General features: G+C 37.5%; 1 protein-coding gene across 1 annotated transcript in view; it reads right to left on the bottom strand.

Moving 5' to 3' along the window:
• YEATS4 (YEATS domain containing 4) overlaps positions 1–18,990 on the bottom strand; it is a 31,763-nt gene that overhangs the window by 8,605 nt on the left and 4,168 nt on the right. The window contains exons 3-6 of the mRNA XM_017894054.1: positions 17,646–17,703; positions 17,462–17,556; positions 12,361–12,453; positions 12,184–12,271 (exon numbers count right to left, since the gene is read on the bottom strand). Coding sequence (XP_017749543.1) covers positions 12,184–12,271; positions 12,361–12,453; positions 17,462–17,556; positions 17,646–17,703 — 334 coding nt within the window. The remainder of the gene's footprint in view (positions 1–12,183; positions 12,272–12,360; positions 12,454–17,461; positions 17,557–17,645; positions 17,704–18,990) is intronic.

Here is an 18,990-nt window from a genome sequence, read left to right as displayed (position 1 = left end):
AAAAAAAAAAAAAAATTGCCAGACGTGGTGACACATAACTGTAGTCCTAGCTACTGCTTGGGGAGCCAAGGCAGGAGGATCATGTGAGCCCACAAGTTTGAGGCTGCAGTGAGCTATGATCACGCCACTGCAACCCAGCCTGAGTGACAGAGTGAGACCCTGTCTCTAGGGCAAAAAAAAATCCTTTTGCTAATTTGATAGGACAAATGTAGTCATTTATTACTGTTTGGTTTGCATTCTTAAAGTTATTAGCAGGGCCAAATATTTTATCATTTTATTTACTGGTGCTCTCTTATTCTGTCTGTCCATCCATATTTTCCGCCCATTTATCTACTGAGGTTTAACATGTTTTTCTATTTATCAATTTTAGCATTAAAAAAACTAATTCTTTGCCATATTTTCTGCAAACTTTTCTTCTTTGCCTTTTTGAAATGTAGAAATTAAATATATTTAATAAAGTCTATCCTTCTTTTAATGTGATTTTTCCTCACACTTTAAATTTAGAAAGTCCTCCCTAGCCAGGATAGCCAGTAATCTAATTTTTCGAAAAACAGGCTGACTGATTTTCAAAAAACATTTAAATCTCTTTAACGAAACTGGAATTTGTTTTGGTAAGTACTATAAAGTGATGATCAAAATTAAGTTTTCCTCCCAAAAGCTGACCAATTATGCCAACACCATTTATGGAATTAGACTTTTCTCCCTTATTGATTTGGTACTGTTAAGAAAATGAACTAAATGTAACTTATTGATAAAATGTAACTTATTGATAAAAACTTGCCAAGGTTATACAGCTCTATACATAAGATTTAACACATCGAAACAGATTTACAGCCTTTTCACAAAATACATTATTTATACCTACTTATTATACATAAATAAATAATAGTTTTGTCAAAAACAGAAAAATGTGAGCACTTGAATTTTGAAAGAGAATTTTCCACCATGAATGGGCACATTTCATGGTATGAGAGAAAGTGATCAATAATGAAGCACACAGTAGTGCTTTTTACCTTTTCAAAGTGATCATATACTTAACTGTTTTATGTTCATAACATTTGTTGTAGATATAGAAATTAAAGCATACAAATTTTCAATGACTACCCAAGTTGCAAAATTATAATTAGTACCCAGATCTTTTAAGTCCTAACCAAGTGTTTTATGAAAATATAAACGAAACACTGCTATAACCACTAATTGTTAAACAGCAATTCCCTCCCCACTTCATTACCATTCCTCCACCTCTTCTTTTATTGGATCACTCCCTTTCAGCCTACAAATATACTAGTTTATTTCCCCCTGAAAACAATACCCTCTTGACCCCGTATCTTGCTTCTGCTACTGCTTCAAAGACTACTGCTCCCCTTTATAGCCAGGCTTCAAGACAGAGTTGTCTATAGTGTCTGTCTCCAATTTATCTCATCTGATATTCTCTTATCCACTTCAATTGATCTTCTGACCTTATTATTCTCCTTACACTGCTCCTGTTAAGATCATCAAGGAGCTCCATCTTACTCTATCCAATTACTGGGCCCTCATCTTAATTGACCTACCAGCAGTATTAGACACTCTCTAGTTCTTGATACACTTTTCTCATTCGGCTTTGAGGACATTACATGCACCTAGTTTTTCTCCCTCCATATTTGCTGTTTGTTCTTCATTCCCTTTGCTGGTTATCTCCTCAATTTTTAAATTTTGGAGTGCCTATGTCTCTCAGTCTTTGGACCTCTTTTCTATGTTCACTTACTCCTTTGATGATACCATTTGGTCTCATAATTTACAATTCTATTAACTTTCAAATTTATGTCTCCAGCCTAGACCTCTCCTCTCTTTGAATGCCAGTGTGCAACATCCTTCTCAACATCTCAACTTACATGTCTTACAAGCATCGCACACCCATCATGTCCAAACTTGCACTTTTTTTTTTGAGACAGAATCTTGCTGTATTGCTCAGTCTGGCGTGCAGCGGCATGATAACAGCTCATTAAAGCCTTGCCCTCCTGGGCTCAAGTAATCCTCCTACCTCAGCCTCCTGAGTAGCTGGTACTACAGGAATGTGCCACCACACTCAGAAAATTTTTTAAAAATTTTTTGTAGAGATGGGGTTTCGCTACATTGCTCAGGCTAGTCTTGAAGTCCTGGGCTCAGGCAATCCTCTCACGCTGGCCCCCATAAAGCGCTGCGATTATAGTCATGAGCCATCACACCTGGCCAGCCAAAGCTGTACTCTGAATCGCAAAAACATCTGTGTAAAAAGCAATGACTTTTTTGGAGTTCCTCAGGCCCAAAACCACGTTAAGTCATCCTTTGCTTGTCTTTCTCCAATACCTTTCTCCAAATTATTCAAACAATCAGCAAATCCTACTGTACCTATTTTCAAAACAGGTCCAAAATCTAATGTCTTCTCCCATTGCTATCACTCTGGTCCAAGCCACCATTTTACCAAATCTGAATTATTGGGACAGCCTCCACACTACGACTTCTCCTTCTATTACATCTGCTTTGCAGAACCAGGGTGATGTTAGTTTGGGGAGGAAGTGGAGCAAGATGGCGGAACAGAAGCCTCCACCAATCGTCCTCCCAACAGGAATACCAAATTTGACACGTATCTACACAAAAGAGCACCTTGATAAGAAGGAAAAATCAGGTGAATGATCACAATATCTGGTTTTATCTTCATATCAGTGAAAGAGGTGCCGAAGAGGATAGGAAAGACAGTACTGAATTTCCAACACCACCCCTCCCTCACCCCCAGCAGCGGATGCACAGTGCAAAAAGAGAATCTGTGCACTTAAGAGACGGAGAGCACAGTGATTGGGGGACTTTGCATTAAAATACAGTGCTCCCAACACTGGGCAGAACTCAGCCAGCACCCACAGAAAGAGTATTTACACGCCCTATCCAGAGAACTGCTCATTCCCATGGTCAAAACTTGAGTTTTGACAAGCCTCAAGCCTCACCCCCTTGGGATAAAATGCTCTGGGGTCCTAAATAAACTTGAAAGGCCATCTAGGCCACAAGGACTGCAACTCTTAGGCAAGGCGAGTGCTGTGCTTGACACCAGTAGACTTAGGGGACACCTGGCTTAGTGAGACACCAGCTGGGGCAGCTAAGGGTGCTTGCACCACTCCTCCCCCAGCCCCAGGCAACACAGCTCATGGCTCGGAAAGAGATCCTCTCCCTTCCACTTGAGGAGAGGAAAGTGAAAAGATGACTTTGTCTTGCAACTTGGATAGCAGCTCAGCCACAGTAGGATAGGGCATTGGGCAGAGTTGTGAGGCCCCAGGCCTTAGCTCCCAGACATTTCCAGACACACCCTGGGCCAGAAGAGAACCCAGTGCCTTGAAGAGAAGGAACTAGTCCTAGCGGGATCCATCATCTGTTGACTAAGGAGCCTTTGGGCCCTAAATAAACAGCAGCAGCAGCAACCATGTAGTACATGCTGGGGGCCTTGGGCAAGACACAAGATATGCTGGCTTCAGATGTGACCCAGCATATTCACAGCTGTGGTGACAAGGAGAGACCTCTCTTACTTGAGAAAAGCAGAGGAAAGAGTAAAGGGGACTTTGTCTTACTTTGGTACCAACTCGGGGACTTTGTCTCAAGCTTTGGTACCAACTTCCCAATTCCAGGCCTTGGCCCGTGGATGGCATCTCTGGACCTACCTAGGCCAGAGAGGAGCCCGCTGCCTTGAAGGGAAAGTCTCAGGCCTGGCAGTATTCAACACAAGCTGACTGAAGAGCCCTTGGGCCTTAAGTAAACATTGGTGGTACCCTGACAGAACTCCTTGTGGGCCTGTGGTAGTTGCTGGACACAGGGAAAGAATCACCTGCCTGGAAAAAGGGGAGGGAAGAATGGGAAGGACGCTGTCTTATAGCCTGGGTGCCAGCTTGGCCACAGTAAAACAGAGCATCAGGATTATTCCTAAGGTTTCCAACTCCAGGACCTGGCTCCTGGACAGAATCTCTGAACCTACCTGCGGCCCAGGGAAACTCAGTGCCCTTAAGGGATGGACACAGGCCTGGTTGACTTCATCACCTGCTGATTATAGAGCCTCAGGGCCTCATGCAAACATAGGTGGTGGTCAGGCAGCAGTTACAGTGGGCCTTGGGCATGACCCAGTGCTGTGCTGGCTTCAGGTCTGACCTAAGGCAGTCACAGTGGTGGTGGCCATAGGGGTGCTTGTGTCATCCCTCCTCAGGTCCAGACAGTTCAGCACAGAAAGAGAAACTCCGTTTGTTTGGGAGAAAGTAACGAGAACAAGAGTCTCTGCCTGCTAATCCAGAGGATTCTTCTGGATCTTATCCAAGACCACCAAGGTGGTACTCTACAAATCTGCAAGAACCACAGCATTACTGGGCCTTGGGGTATCCCTTAATGCAGATATGGCTGCAGTGACCAAAAGTTTAGATCACAACATGTAAGTTCCTTCAAACACCTGGAAAGCCTGCTCAAGGACAGGTACAAACAAGCCTAGATTGCAAAGACTACAACAAAAAACTAACTCTGCAATGCCGAGACATTGATGAATATCAACAAGTATTAAGACCATCCAGGAAAACATGACCTCACCAAACAAGCTAAATAATGCATCAGTGACCAATCTCTAACAGACAGAGATATGTGACCTTTCAGAAAGAGAACTCAACATAGCTGTTTTGAGGAAACTCAAAACAAATTCAAGATAACACAGAGAAAGAATTTAGAATCCTATCATATAAATTTAATAAATAAATGGAAATAAAAATAATTGAGCAGAAATTCTGGAGTTGAAAACACCACTGACATATGGGAAGAATGCATCAGTCACTTAATAGCAGAATTGATCAAGCAGAACAAAGAATTAGTGGGCTTGAAGATAGGCTATTTGCAAATACACAGTGAGAGGGGACAAAAAAAATGAAGCATATCTACAAGATCTAGAAAATAACCTAGACAAGGGGAAATCTAGGCCAGGTGCAGCAGCTCACACCTATAATCCCAGCACTTTGGGAGGCCAAGGAGGGAGGATTGCTTGAGCCCAGGAGTTTGAGACCAGCCTGGGCAACATGGCAAAACTCCATCTCCACCAAAAAAAAAAAAAAAAAAAAAAATTAGCTGGGCGTGGTGGTGGCATGTGCCTGTGGGTCCCAGCTACTCAGGAAGCTGAGGTGAGAGGACTGCTTGAGCCCAGGAGGTGGAGGTTGCAGTGAGCCAAGATCATGCCACTGCACTCCAGCCTGGGTGACAAAGTCAGGCCCTGTTTCAAAATAAAAAGGCGGGGTGGGGGTAGAATCTAAGAGTTATTGACCTTAAAGAGGAGATACAGACAGGAGTAGAAAGTTTATTCAAAGGAATAATAATAGAGAACTTCCCAAACTCAGGAAAAAATATCAATATTCAAGTACAAGGTTATAGAACACCAAGGAGATTTAACACAAAGAAGACTACCTCAAGGCAGTTTATAATCAAACTCATACATCTCAAGGATAAAGAAAGGATCCTAAAAGCAAGAGAAAAATCAAATAACATACAATGGAGCTCTAATACATCTGGCAGTGGACTTTTCAGTGGAAACCTTATAGGCCAGTAGAGAGCGGCATGATATATTTAAAGTGCTGAAGGAAAAAAAGACTTTTGTCCTAGAATAGTATATCTGGCAAAATAGCCTTCAAACATGGAAAATACTTTCCCAAACAAAAGCTGAGAGATTTCATCAACACCAGAGCTGCCTTACAAGAAATGCTGAAGAGAGTTCTTCAAACTGAAAGAAAAGCACGTTAATAAGTAATGTGAAATCATCTGAAGATACAAAACTCACTGGTAAGTAAACAGAAAAACAAAGAATATTATTACATTGTAATTGCGGTTTGTAAACTATGCATGTCTTAGGTAGAAATATGAAAAGATGAACAGATCGAAAATAATAACTACAATTTTTCAAGACATAGATAGTAATAAGATAGAAACAACAAAAAGTTAAAAGTGGGGAGATGAAGTTAAAATATAAAGTGTTTATTGTTTTCTTTTTGCTTGCTTGTTTATGCAATCAGTGTTATGCTGTCATCAGCTTAAAACAACGGGTTATAAGATATTATTTGCAAGCTTCATGGTAAGCTCAAACCTAGAAACATAAAAAAGAAACACAGAAAATAAAAAGAAATTAAAATATACCACCAGAGAAAATCACCTTCACTAAAAGGAAAACAGGAAGGAAGGAAAGAAGAAAGAGAAGACCGTCCAACAATCAGAAAAATAAAATGGCGTAAGTCCTTACTTACCAATACTAATGAATGTAAATACCAATATCAATGAATGTAAATGGACTAAAGTCTCCAATCAAAAGACACAGAGTGGCTGAATGGATGAAAAAACAAGACCCAATGATGTACTGCCTCCAAGAAACACACTTCGCCTCTAAAGACACACACAGACTGAAAATAAAGGGATGGAAAAAGATACTGCATGCAAATGAAAAAAAAAAAGATATTGCATGTAAAACCAAAAAAAAAAAGCAGGAATAGCAATACTGACATCAGACAAAACAGATTTTGCAAAACAAAAACGATAAAAAGAGACAGGGTCATTATATAACGATAAAGGAGTCAATTCAGCAAGAGGATATAACAATTGTAAACATACATGCACCCAACAGTGGAGTGGTCAGATACATAAAGCAAATATTATTAGAGCTTAAGAGAGATAGACCCTAATACAATAATACCTGGAGTCTTCAACATCCAACTGTCAGCATTGGACAGATCATCCAGACAGAAAATCAACAAAAAATACCATTGGACTTAATCTGCACAATAGGCCAAATGGACCTAATAGGTATTTACAAAACATTTCATCAAATGGCTACAGAATACACATTCTTCTCCTGAGCTCATGGATCATTCTCAAGGATAAAGACCATATGTTAGGTGACAAAACAAGTCATAAAACATTTAAAACAAAAACAAACAAACAAGTAATGTGAAGTATCTTCTCTGATTATAATGGAATAAAATTAGAAATCAATAACAAGAGGAATTCTGGAAACTATACAAACACATGGAATTTAAACAATATGCTTCTGAATGACCAGTGGGTCAATGAAGAGATTAAGAATTGAAAAACTGGGTCAGGTTTGGAGGCTCACACCTGTAATCCCAGCACTTTGGGAGGCTGAGATGGGAGGATCACTTTAGGCCAGGAGTTCAAGACCAGCCTGGTAAACATAGCGAGATCCCCAGCTCGAAAGAAAGAAAGAGAAGAAAAAAAAAGAGAGAAAAAAAAGGAAAGAAGGAAAGAAAGAGAGAGAAAGGAAAAAGAAAAGAGAAAAGAAAAGAAAGAAGGAAGAAAGGAAGGAGGAAACTGAAAAATTTATTGAAACAGATAATGGAAACACAACTCAGCAAAAGCAGTACTCAGAGGGAAATGTGTAGCTTTTAATGTCTATATCAAAATAGAGGAAAAACTTCAAATAAAAAATCTAACGATGTATTGTAAAGAATGAGAAAAGCAAGAGCAAACCAAACCCAAAGTTAGTAGAAGAAAAAAGATCAGAGCAAAGATAAATAAAATTGAAATGAAGAAAATGAAACAAGAAGTTGGTTTTCTGAAAAGATAAAACTGACAAATCTTTAGCCAGATTAAGAAAAAAGAGAGAAAACGCAAATAAAATAAAGGATGAAAAAGGAGACATTAAAACTGATAGTGCAGAAACTCAAAGGATCATTAGTGGTTACTATGAGCAATTATATGCCAATAAATTGGAAAATCTAGAAGAAATGGATAAATTCCTAGACACATACAACCTACCAAGATTGAATCATGAAGAAATCCAAAACCTGAACAGACCAATAACAAGCAACAAGATTGAAGCTGTAGTAAAAAGTCAAAGAAAAGCCCAGGACCCAATGGCTTCCCTGTTGAATTTTACCAAACATTTGAAGAACTAATACCAACCCTACTCAAACTATTCCAAAAAACAGAGAAAATAATACTTCCGAACTCATTCTATGAGGCCAGTATTACCCTAATACCAAAACCAAAGGCACATCAAAAAAAGAAAACCACAGGCCAATATTCTGGATGAACACTGATGCAAAAATCCATAACAAAACACTAGCAAAAAGAATTCAACAACACCTTAAAAAGATCATTCATCATGACCAAGCAGGATTTATCCCAGGGATGCAAGGACCGCTCAACATAAACAAATCAATCAATGTGATACATCATATCAACAGAATGATGGACAAAAACTATATGATCATTTCAATTGATACTGAAAAAGGATCTGATAAAATTCAGCAGAAGTCAAATTAGCCTTGTTTGTAGATGATATTATTATTATTTATTTATTTTGAGATAGTCTCACTCTGTTGCCTAGGCTGGAGTGCAGTGGCACAATCTCGGCTCATTGCAACCTCCGCCTCTCAGGTTCAAGCAATTCTCCTGCCTCTGCCACCCGAGTAGCTGGGATTACAGGCACATGCCACCACGCTCGGCTAATTTTTGTAGTTTTAGTAGAGACAGGGTTTTGCCATGTTGGCCAGGCTGGTCTTGAACTCCTGACCTCAGGTGATCTGTCTGCCTTGGCCTCCCAAAGTGCTGGGATTATAGGTGTAAGCCACACACCCAGCCTGTAGATGATATTATATTTGGAAAAACCTAAAGGCTCCACCAAAAAAGCTATTAGAGTTGATAAATTCACTAAAGTTGCAGGATACAAAATCAACATACAAAACAATCAATACCATCTCTATATGCCAACAGTGAACAATCTGAAAAAGAAATCAAGAATCTCATTTACCAAGGTTACAAATTAAATAACTAGGAATTAACCAAAGAAGTGAAAGATATGTACAATGAGAAATACAAAACAGTAATGAAAGAAATGGAAGAGAACACACAAAAAGGAAAGATATTCCATGTTCATGAACTGGAAAATCAATACTGTTAAAATGCCCATACTTCCCAAAGCAATCTACAGATTCAATGCAATCCCTATCAAAATACAAATGATATTCTCCACAGATATAGAAAAAAAACCCTAAAATTTATGTGGAACCACAAAAGATCCAGAATAGCCAAAGTTACCCTCAGCAAAAAGAATAAAACTGGAGGCATCACCTGACTTCAAATTACATTACAGAACTACAGTAACCACAACAGCATGGTACTTGCAGAAAAAGAGACACATAAGCCAACGGAACAGACTAGAGAACCCAGAAACAAATCCACACACCTACGGGGAACTCATTTTTGACAAAGGTGCCAAGAACATACACTTGGCAGAAAAAATGGTCTCTTCAATAAATGGTGCCAGGAAATCTGGATATCCATATGTAGAAGAATGAAATTAGACTCTATCTCTTGCCATATACAAAAATCAAATTAAAATGGATTGAAGACTAAGATTTCAAACTATTAAACTACTAAAGAAAACACTGGGGAAACTCTCTAGGACATTGGACTAGGCGAAGATTTCTTGTGTAATACCCTATAAACACAGGCAACCAAGGCAAAAATGGATTAACGGGATCACATCAAGTTAAAAAACTTCTGTACCACAAAGGAAACAATCAACAAAGTGAAGAGACAACACACAGAATGGGAGAAAATATCTGCAAACTACCCATCTGTCAAAGAATTAATAATCAGAATATATAAAGAGCTCAAACAACTCCTTAAGAATCTGATTTTAAAATGGGAAAAAGATCTGAATAGACATTTATCAAAAGATGACATACAAATGGCAAACAGGTATATGAAAAGGTTCTCAACATCACTGATCATCAGAAAAATGCAAATTAAAACTACAATGAGATGTTATCTCATGCCTGTTAAAACGGCTTTTATCAAAAAGACAGGCAATAACAAATAGCAAGGATGCAGAGAAAAGGGAACCCTTATACACTGTTGGCAGGAATGTAAATTAGTAAAACCAATATGGTCAACAGTTTGGAGGTTCCTCAAAAAACTAAAAATAGAGCTATATGATCCAGCAATCCCACTGTTAGGTATATATCCAAAAGAAAATAAGTCAGTATATCAAAAAGATATCTGCACTTCCATGTTTACGTTTATTGCAGCACTATTCAAAATACCCAAGATTTGAAAGCAACCCAAGTGTCCATCAACAGATGAATGGATAAAGAAAATATGGTACATATACACAATAGAGTACTATTCAGCTATAAAAAAGGAATGAAATCCTATCATTCCAAACAACATGGATGGAACTGAAAGTCATTATGTTAAGTGAAGTAAGCCAGGGACAGAAAGATAAACATCATATATTCTCATTTACTTGTGGGAGCTAAAAATTAAAACAACTAGGCTGGGCGCAGTGGCTCATGCCTGTAATCCCAGCACTCTGGGAGGCTGAGGTGGGTGGATTACCTGAGGTCAGGAGTTCGAGACCAGCTTGGCCAACATAGTGAAACACTGTCTCTACTAAAAATACAAAAAAAAAAAAAAAAAAAAAATTAGCCAGGCGTGATGGTACACGCCTGTAATCCCAGCTACTCGGGAGGCTGAGGCAGAAGAATCACTTGAGCCTGGGAGACAGAGGTTGCAGTGAGCCGAGGTCATGCCACTGCACTCCAGCCAGGCCAACAGAGCAAGGCTCTGTCTCAAAAAACAAACAAAAACTGAACTCATGAAATAGAGAAAACAGAGTAGAATGACGGTTACCAGAGGCTGGGAAGCGTAGTGGGTAGGTGGGTGAAGGATGGCTATTGGTACAAAAAATATAAAGAATGAATAAGATTAAGTATTTGATAGCACAACAGGATGACTATAGTCAATAATAATGTAATTGTACATTTGAAAGTAACTAAAAGAGTATATTTGGATTATTTGTAACAAAAAGGGTAAATGCTTGAGGTGATGGATATCTCATTTCCTGGATGTAATTTTTAGACATTGTATGCCCGTATCAAAATATCCCATGTACCCAGTAAATATATACACCTACTATATACCCACAAAATTAAACATTTTAAAGAAGTTAAATCTGATGTCATTCCTTTGCTCAAAACTCAAAAATGACTTCACATCTCAGTTTGATAACCTGAAGTCCTCATAGTTACCCACAAGTCCCTATATGACCTAGTCCCGTTAACCTCTCTGATCTCATCTCCCACTCCTTGTCCTCTTGTTCACTCTACTCTAGTCACACTGGACTTCTTGCTGTTTTTCAGCCATTCACTTACCTGAGGGCCTTTGTCCTCACTGCTCCCTCTACATATAACATCTTTCCCTTAGATCACTCCTTTACTCCTTTAGGTCTCCAAATGCTCAGAAAGCATTTCCTGACTGATATTTTGATATCAGTATCTAAAACTCCAATCACCTCCTCCCACCAAAGATGCTCCCTGCCCCACTCTGTCTCCGTAGCACCTAATCACTACCTTATACTTCCTTGTTCTGTTTATTTAATACCTGTTTTCCTCCCACTAGAACATAGGGCCCATGAGGATAGGGCCTTTTGTCTGATTCGGACACTGCTGTAACCTCAGCACCTACCACCTAGAACAATGCTTGGCATGTAACTGGTACTCATTCTATATTGAATGAATGATCAAAGAAATGACTGAACAGTGACATAAATGTTAACACAGGGATGGCAAATAGGTTTCATATTAAATGCCAATCGCAAATGACTGAGAATAGACGCACGGATTAATGTGTACAGGATTCTGAGACCATGTCAGCTTAGAAAGAAAATACAACATGACCGATTATCAATGTGGCATTCAGGTAGTCAATACTTGAGCATTAATCTAAAACTATGTAAAATGACATCAGCAAAAATACAAGATAAACTAGTTCACAGTACATAAAAGTATAATTATGCTCTGCAAGGTCCGTCACACGGATTTTGTTAGTCAAGACTAGTCAACAGAAAATGATAGGCTAAGCAAGACTAATGAAAAACTATACTTAAATGTAATTAGGGAATAAAACAGACAAACAGTACTTCAGAGAATGTGAGAGGCTGTCTTTCACCCTTCTTGAAAGTAGGCCTACTTAGGAACAATTTAAAACATTCTTCTTACATGTTTTACTGTAATACAAACTGTTTTTTAACACCTAAAAAACCTACCTGTATCATTTTTTTTTAAAGTTTAAAAGGCACTAATCATACAACCCTTACACCATTACAGAATACATTATTTTTCAGAATTAGGAATGCATGGCACTTACATTCTGTTTCATGCTTATAGGCTCCTAATGTTAGCTGACGAGATGTTGTCAATAATTGTTGCATCATTGCTGTTGGGTCTTGAAATATCTAATGGGATAGAAAGAACAAAAACCCAGTAACTTCAAAGTTCTCCAACTTCAAATGCTTTTAAAACTATCATTATAAAATATTCTTACCATTTCATCATAGAACTCTGAAACCACTGTCTTTTTCCCCAGCATTGCATTGGTATCTGATTGAAACAGCTTTAGCAAATGATACAGGGTTACCTATGAAATAAAAACAGATGTCACATCTGTGCAATGGTTTTTATCATCACAAGACACTGGCATTTTTTAAACTGAATTAGAGACTGAAGTAAATATATACATGTCAAATTCATGATCTTGTTTCAACTGCAACTGATTGCAGCAAATCACCCAAATTTTCTGTACCTTTATTTTCCTAGTAGATATATTCATATCTACCTAACATGAATATTCTTTAGAGGCTAATGAAGAGTCTGTTCAAGAATCTCTAGAGAGGAAACTATAAAAATAACACAAGATAAAGCTATAGAAATTAAACTGAGAAATCACTAAAAGATGAATTATTTTACTTACACAAGTAGGTTGTGACAACTGCTTTTGAAGATTAGAGTTTACAAATTTACTGTGAGGAATAAAAGATTTGATACTTTCAAAAGGAATGAAAAAGTTCAGTGAGGGCAAGATAATTTTTTTGGGTATCTATAAGATTATTACATAAATGACATAATAAATAAAAAGTTGGACAGTAATAATTCACTTTGGGAAGAGCAACATGTCTTCAAACACTTTAAAACAGGTATAGTAAGACATCAAGGGAAAAGCTTTGCAGCACAATGTGTGATTATTTTAGCAAAATAAAATCTAGTTGGGAAAACATCAGAGTTCATGTTAAAGTTCTGAAAACCAGGGACCTCAAATAATTTTCCAAAAAGTTAGTTAACATAATTGTAAGAGAATGCTATTCTCCAAAAAAGTCACGAAATAGGGAGCAAGGAAGGGTACACTGAAAAAGTCAGAAAATATAAAATTCCTTGCAACTGAATTTAAACAAGCATGATCAACTCCCCATAAAGACAATTTAGCTCAATTAATAGAGTGTCAGATTTCCCTGGACATGGCTCAGCAAGCGGAAATATCCTACTTAAAGGACATCTTCCAGGCTCTAGATGATGCACTAACAATGTAGAAAGGGGAGGAGGGAAATGCACAGAATTCTACTAAAATAACAGTATCGACAGACAATTTGCAAAATAAGAGCATGAATTACATATCAAATTATTTAAAGCAAATAATTTAACAAATTTCTGGAACAGACAGAAAGCAGATGAGTCTACCAAGAAGGATAATAAACAATAACAGAGAAAAACCACAACTTGAAAACTTAAGAAAACTGCCTCAGAGGTGGGAGCCAGAGCTCCCAGAAGCCCTACAGTGCTCCAAGCTCAGAGTTGGCAAGTATCCAGCCCGGCGACGAGGCGGGCGCCTGTAGTCCCAGCTACTCGGGAGGCTGAGACAGGAGAATGGCGTCAACCCGGGAGGCGGAGCTTGCAGTGAGCTGAGAGCCGGCCACTGCACTCCAGCCTGGGCGGCAGAGCAAGACTCCGTCTCAAAAAAAAAAAAAAAAAAAAAAACGCTATGGGGTAGCTGGGCCTCTTGACTTTCCCTTCTCTCTCCACTCATAGACAAGAAAGCATATCTACCTTTAGTACCTAGAATTTTTCTCCCCAACAATGAAGTATGAAGAAAAAATAAAGACATTTCAGATAGGCAATGGCTCTGAAAGTTTATTTCTCAGGTATCCTTTCTGAAAAAAATTCCTTCAGCAAAATGTAAAAAGGAAACTTGGAAAGGGGAAGAAAAAGGATCATCTATAATCATTACGCACTGAAAGATACTATCTGAAGTTGAGAAATCCAACATTAGAGATTTAAATATATGAAATGCATGGGAGTGAGTAATTTCTAGAGGAATTGCAAACAGGTAACTGTTAAAAAGTAGTTTTCTTGGAAAAGAGGTCAAAGATGGGATAAAGAAGACATTATGTGACCTCCCTGCAAAAGGTAAATTTTTTTTTGAGATGGGGTCTTACTATGTTGCCCAGGCTGGTCTTGAATTCCTGAGCTCAAATGATCCTCCTGCCTCAGCCTCCCAAGTAACTGGGACTACAAATGCAGGCAAAAGATATGAAGCCCTAATTCTCAGTACCTGTGGATGTGACATTATTTGGAAATAGGGTCTTTGTAGGTGTAATTACGATGAAGTCATTAGGGTGGACCATAATCCAAAATGACTGGTGTCCTTCTAAGAGAAGAAGACACAGAGACCAGGAGAGAAAGATAAGGCCACGTGACAATGGAGGAAGATATTAGAGATATGTTGCCAAAGGCCAAGGAACATCTGGGGCTGGAAGAGGCAAGGAAAGATGCTCCCCTAAAGGCTTTGGAAAAAACATGGCCAACACCTTGATTTCGGACTTCTAGCCTCCAGATCTGTGGGAATCAATTTGTTGTTTTAATCCCACAGTTTGTGGTACCAGAAAACTAATACGGAAGACTCACATTTATTTCAAAAATCTTCTCTTAAAACCATATGCACATCTGACTTTTATAATTAAAAAATTCTTACAATTACATCATAAAACTATCCTTCCCTAAATTTATTATTCAGACTTCCAGAGGCATTCATGCAGATATAGGCAATAAAAACATTTCAAGACAGATGTCTCTAATTTTGAGTGCTGTTTGAAAATTCTTAGAACAATGAAACTACCTATGCTTGCCTAGAAATCCCTATTTCTAGGAACGAAAACTCAGTTTGGCATTTTGCTTTTAGAAACAACCATTCTTTTTATAGTGGCTTGATCTGTATAATAGGTTACTGGGTAACAGAAGTAAATCACAAGTTACCTTCCAACCAAGTTGTCTTTCTTATATATTTTAAATAAATCTTCATTTGACATTTTCTATAAGAGCCAACTACTGAAAAAGTATAATAGTTAAATAATACTAAAAAAAAACTACAATATTTTTTAAGAGAATAAAGCTGAGGCCTATGTAGATCTATATGGGAACCTATTCAATAGATTAATCACTACAGCAGTGCAATAGGTTATGTTGTTTTACCTTTCTAAGAGTGACTTCAAGAGCTGTCTCATAATGAGGTTACAGGATATAATGATTTCTTTCACAGATTTATTTTCCAACTGGGGATAAGAGGTAACAGATGAGGAGACAGGGAAGTAAGGCAGCATATTCTCAAAATAAAAATGAAAACAGAGCAATCTTACAAAGTTAAAAAGAGCTTCTACTCTAGTAACATCACAGGCTGCTTCTCTCTCCCTCTCAACATCTGCTAAATTCTATGCTCTCTTTTCCCTAATAAACAATTCTCAATAAGGTCAGTGTCTCATTTTTGTATCCTTCTCAGTCCCTTAAACAATATCTTGCAAATAGCAGATATAACATTTAATAATTTCTTGGCCGGTCATGGTGGCTCATGCCTGTAATCCCAGCACCTTGGGAGGGCAAGGCGAGAGGACTACTTGAGTCCAGGAGTTTGAGATCAGCCTGGGCAATATAGCAAGCCCCCATCTCTACAGAAAATAAAAAATTAGCACAGCATGGTGGCATGCATCTGTGGTCCCATCTACTGGGGAGCCTGAGGCAGAAGGATTGTTTGAGGCCAGAAAGTGGAGGCTGCAGTGAGTCATGTTTATGCCACTGTACTCCAGCCTGGGCAGCAGAGTGTAACTCTGTCTCAAAAGAAAAAAAAAAATTCTTGCCAAACAAAATATAACAAGTGTGTTTTCTTGAAGGACAACACGGATGGTAGGAGATCTAAAAACTTCATCACATGAAAACACGAAAAATGTTTAAATGAGCTATGGATGCTTACTCCTGAGGAAAGGAAACTAATGTAGGAATAGTTATCAGTAAAAGGTTCAGGGAAGCGTAACGAAGTACAGCTTCCTTAAAACTAAAACTACCCCAACCTTGAATAGAATGTTTTACTTAGTGACATAAGTTATTTCTCCACATTGGAGATATGCAAGCCCAAACTAGATTTTCATTTGAGAGATTGCCTAAATAAATTCCTACATAGGAAGAGAAGAGTAAGTCTACGTCAACGGGTCCCAAATCTCACTGTGCATCAAAATCACCTGGGGTGCTGGCCGCATTCCAAACCTACTGAATCAGACTCTCCAAAAGGTGACGTCTAGGAGTTTGAATTTTAAAAGCACTTCAGAAAATAAATAAATAAATACACAAGCACCTCAGGTGTTTCTGATGCAGCCAGTTAGGAACTGGTTTGCTGAAAAATACTGGTCCAGGTGATATTCCGCTCCTTTAAAAATACATACACAGTTTAAAAAATATAATCTGATAATTAAAATGTAAATGTCTGGTGCTAAAAGAATGATAAGATTCTAATAAGATAAAATGGTGATGAATGTGAAAGCCTTGAAACTGGAGTTAAAACCCAGTTACATATGTGGAATGTGAGAGCCATTACTGAGTTTTGACCCTACGGGCTTAAGAAAAAAAAGGCCTAGTAGTTTTACTCAAAAGAAAAAATACTAGAAAAAGGTATGAATGCAAACATCTGGGTTCAAAAACTAGCTCTACCATAATTAACTGAGTGTTTTTGAGCAGTGACTTGACCTCTGAGCCTTGGTATCCTGATCTCTAAAATGAGGATATCACAACCTGACAAAGTTGCTGAAGGATCAATGCAAAAGCCTGGAGGGATTTTTTTTACATTATCAAGTAACAATCTGATAAGAAGAGATCAAAAGATGAAAAGCCAGTGGCTATAAAATAAAGACTCATAAATAAGATATAAAATGAAGCACTAGTACTGATGACAGTTTAAAAAAACAAAACACTGTTTCTTAGGGTTTAACTACCAAAACTATAAAACCATTTTACACAGCATATGGGCTCAACTTGTTTATTACTAATAACCAAATGATAATAATAGTTTTAAGTATTTTTGCTGCAGTAATCATCTGATTTCCATGGTTTCTTTCCAATATATGTTCATATTATATGTTTTCTTTTCATACTTGAAAAAAAAGGATTTTGAAAGGCACTACATTTAAAAATGAAAAACTTAAACTCATGGCAAGATACATTGTGCCATAAATTTACATAAAACACATCTGAATGAACCCTATTCATTAAGCATATTGCATTTTCATATTTACGAAGAAATCTATTTTATATTTACAAAGATTAATGCTACTCACAGGTCTTTCATTAGGGTCAATGAAAAATATTTTGATGATTATTTCGAATTCACCCCATCCTGTTTCAGTAATTTCATATGGAGGTTTAGTAACAACTAAAGACAGAAAAAAATAGTAAATTATCGGTTTAGTTTCCTAGCCATTTTTAACTTTGGATATTGTGAATCAAAAGACTATATTGTACCTCTTAAAGGATTGCCATAGCTTTCATGTAATTTAAACTGGATTTTCTTCACATAATGCTGACATATTCCTAAAATATAAGGAATCAATTATTTTATGATCTACAAATGAAAACTAGGAAAAAAAAATACACTGAGCATATATACTTAATTTTATAAAAAACATACCTCCCTTCAAATTCTCTACTGGTAATCTAATTTTCTAAAAAATATGAAATATGAATTATACCTGGGAAGCTATTTTGCTTTTTTTAAAAAACAAAACAAAGGAAGGCTATGTTGAATTCTTTCATAATTTGTAATATATAGAAATACATGTCCCAAATTCACTTTTTTTTGGCAAATCTTGTTTTCATAAACCTCTATAGATAATATTCTAAATCAATTTTGATTTTTTTCATTAAAACAGTACATATTTGGTACTATTACAGAAATATAAGGCAAATCTATAGTCAATTTCAAAGAACAAAATTATATCACATAGGCCGGGCACGGTGGCTCACGCCTGTAATCCCAGCACTTTGGGAGGCCAAGGCAGGTGGATCACCTGAAGTCAGGAGTTCGAGACCAGCCTGGCCAACATGGTGAAACTCCATCTCTACTAAAAATACAAAAAATTAGCCGAGCATGGTGGTGGGCGCCTGTAATCCCAGCTACTCAGGAGGCTGAGGCAGGAGAATCGCTTGAACCCAGAAGGCGGAGGTTGCAGTAAGCCGAGATCACGCCATTGCATTCTAGCCTGGGCAACAAGAGAGAAACTCCATCTCAAACAAACAAACAAACAAAAAATTACATAAAGCTAAGGACAACTAATTTAAAGCAATCTAAGACTGTTGAGTACAATAACTCCTCATTTTCTTAACTTTATTTTAAAGTACAGAAGTATATTCATTAGTTATGGCAAATAAAAGGGCTTCTGTTGGCGAAGGTGGCTTTTAAAACATATAATTCATTATAGAAGAATAAAAAATGCAAAGCAATAAGTCACATTCAATAGTAATGTTTATTAACCTTTTAATTTACTTTTAGGAATTTTTAAATTACTTATATCTACATTCATATCTAACTTTATTATTTAAAAAACAAACTGGAATCTTACCATAATGATACCTTTTTTTTCTGTAGAGATGGAGTCTTACTATGTTCCCAGTCTGGTCTCAAACTCCTGGGCTCAAGCGATTCTCCCGCTTGGGCCTCCCAAAGGGCTGAGATTACAGGAATGAGACATTTTGCCTAGCCAGTGATTTTTAGTTATATTTACAGAGTCTCATAAGAATCACTACAATTTTAGAACATTTTTATCACACAAAAGAAAGCCATATCCATTAGCACTTACCTTAATACTCC

Source organism: Rhinopithecus bieti, unplaced genomic scaffold (genome assembly GCF_001698545.2).
Source record: "Rhinopithecus bieti isolate Rb0 unplaced genomic scaffold, ASM169854v2 scaffold_25288, whole genome shotgun sequence".
Taxonomy (NCBI): Eukaryota; Metazoa; Chordata; class Mammalia; order Primates; family Cercopithecidae; genus Rhinopithecus; species Rhinopithecus bieti.
Note: the sequence above shows the minus strand (reverse complement) of the source record. Positions and strands in the feature narration are given on the sequence as shown.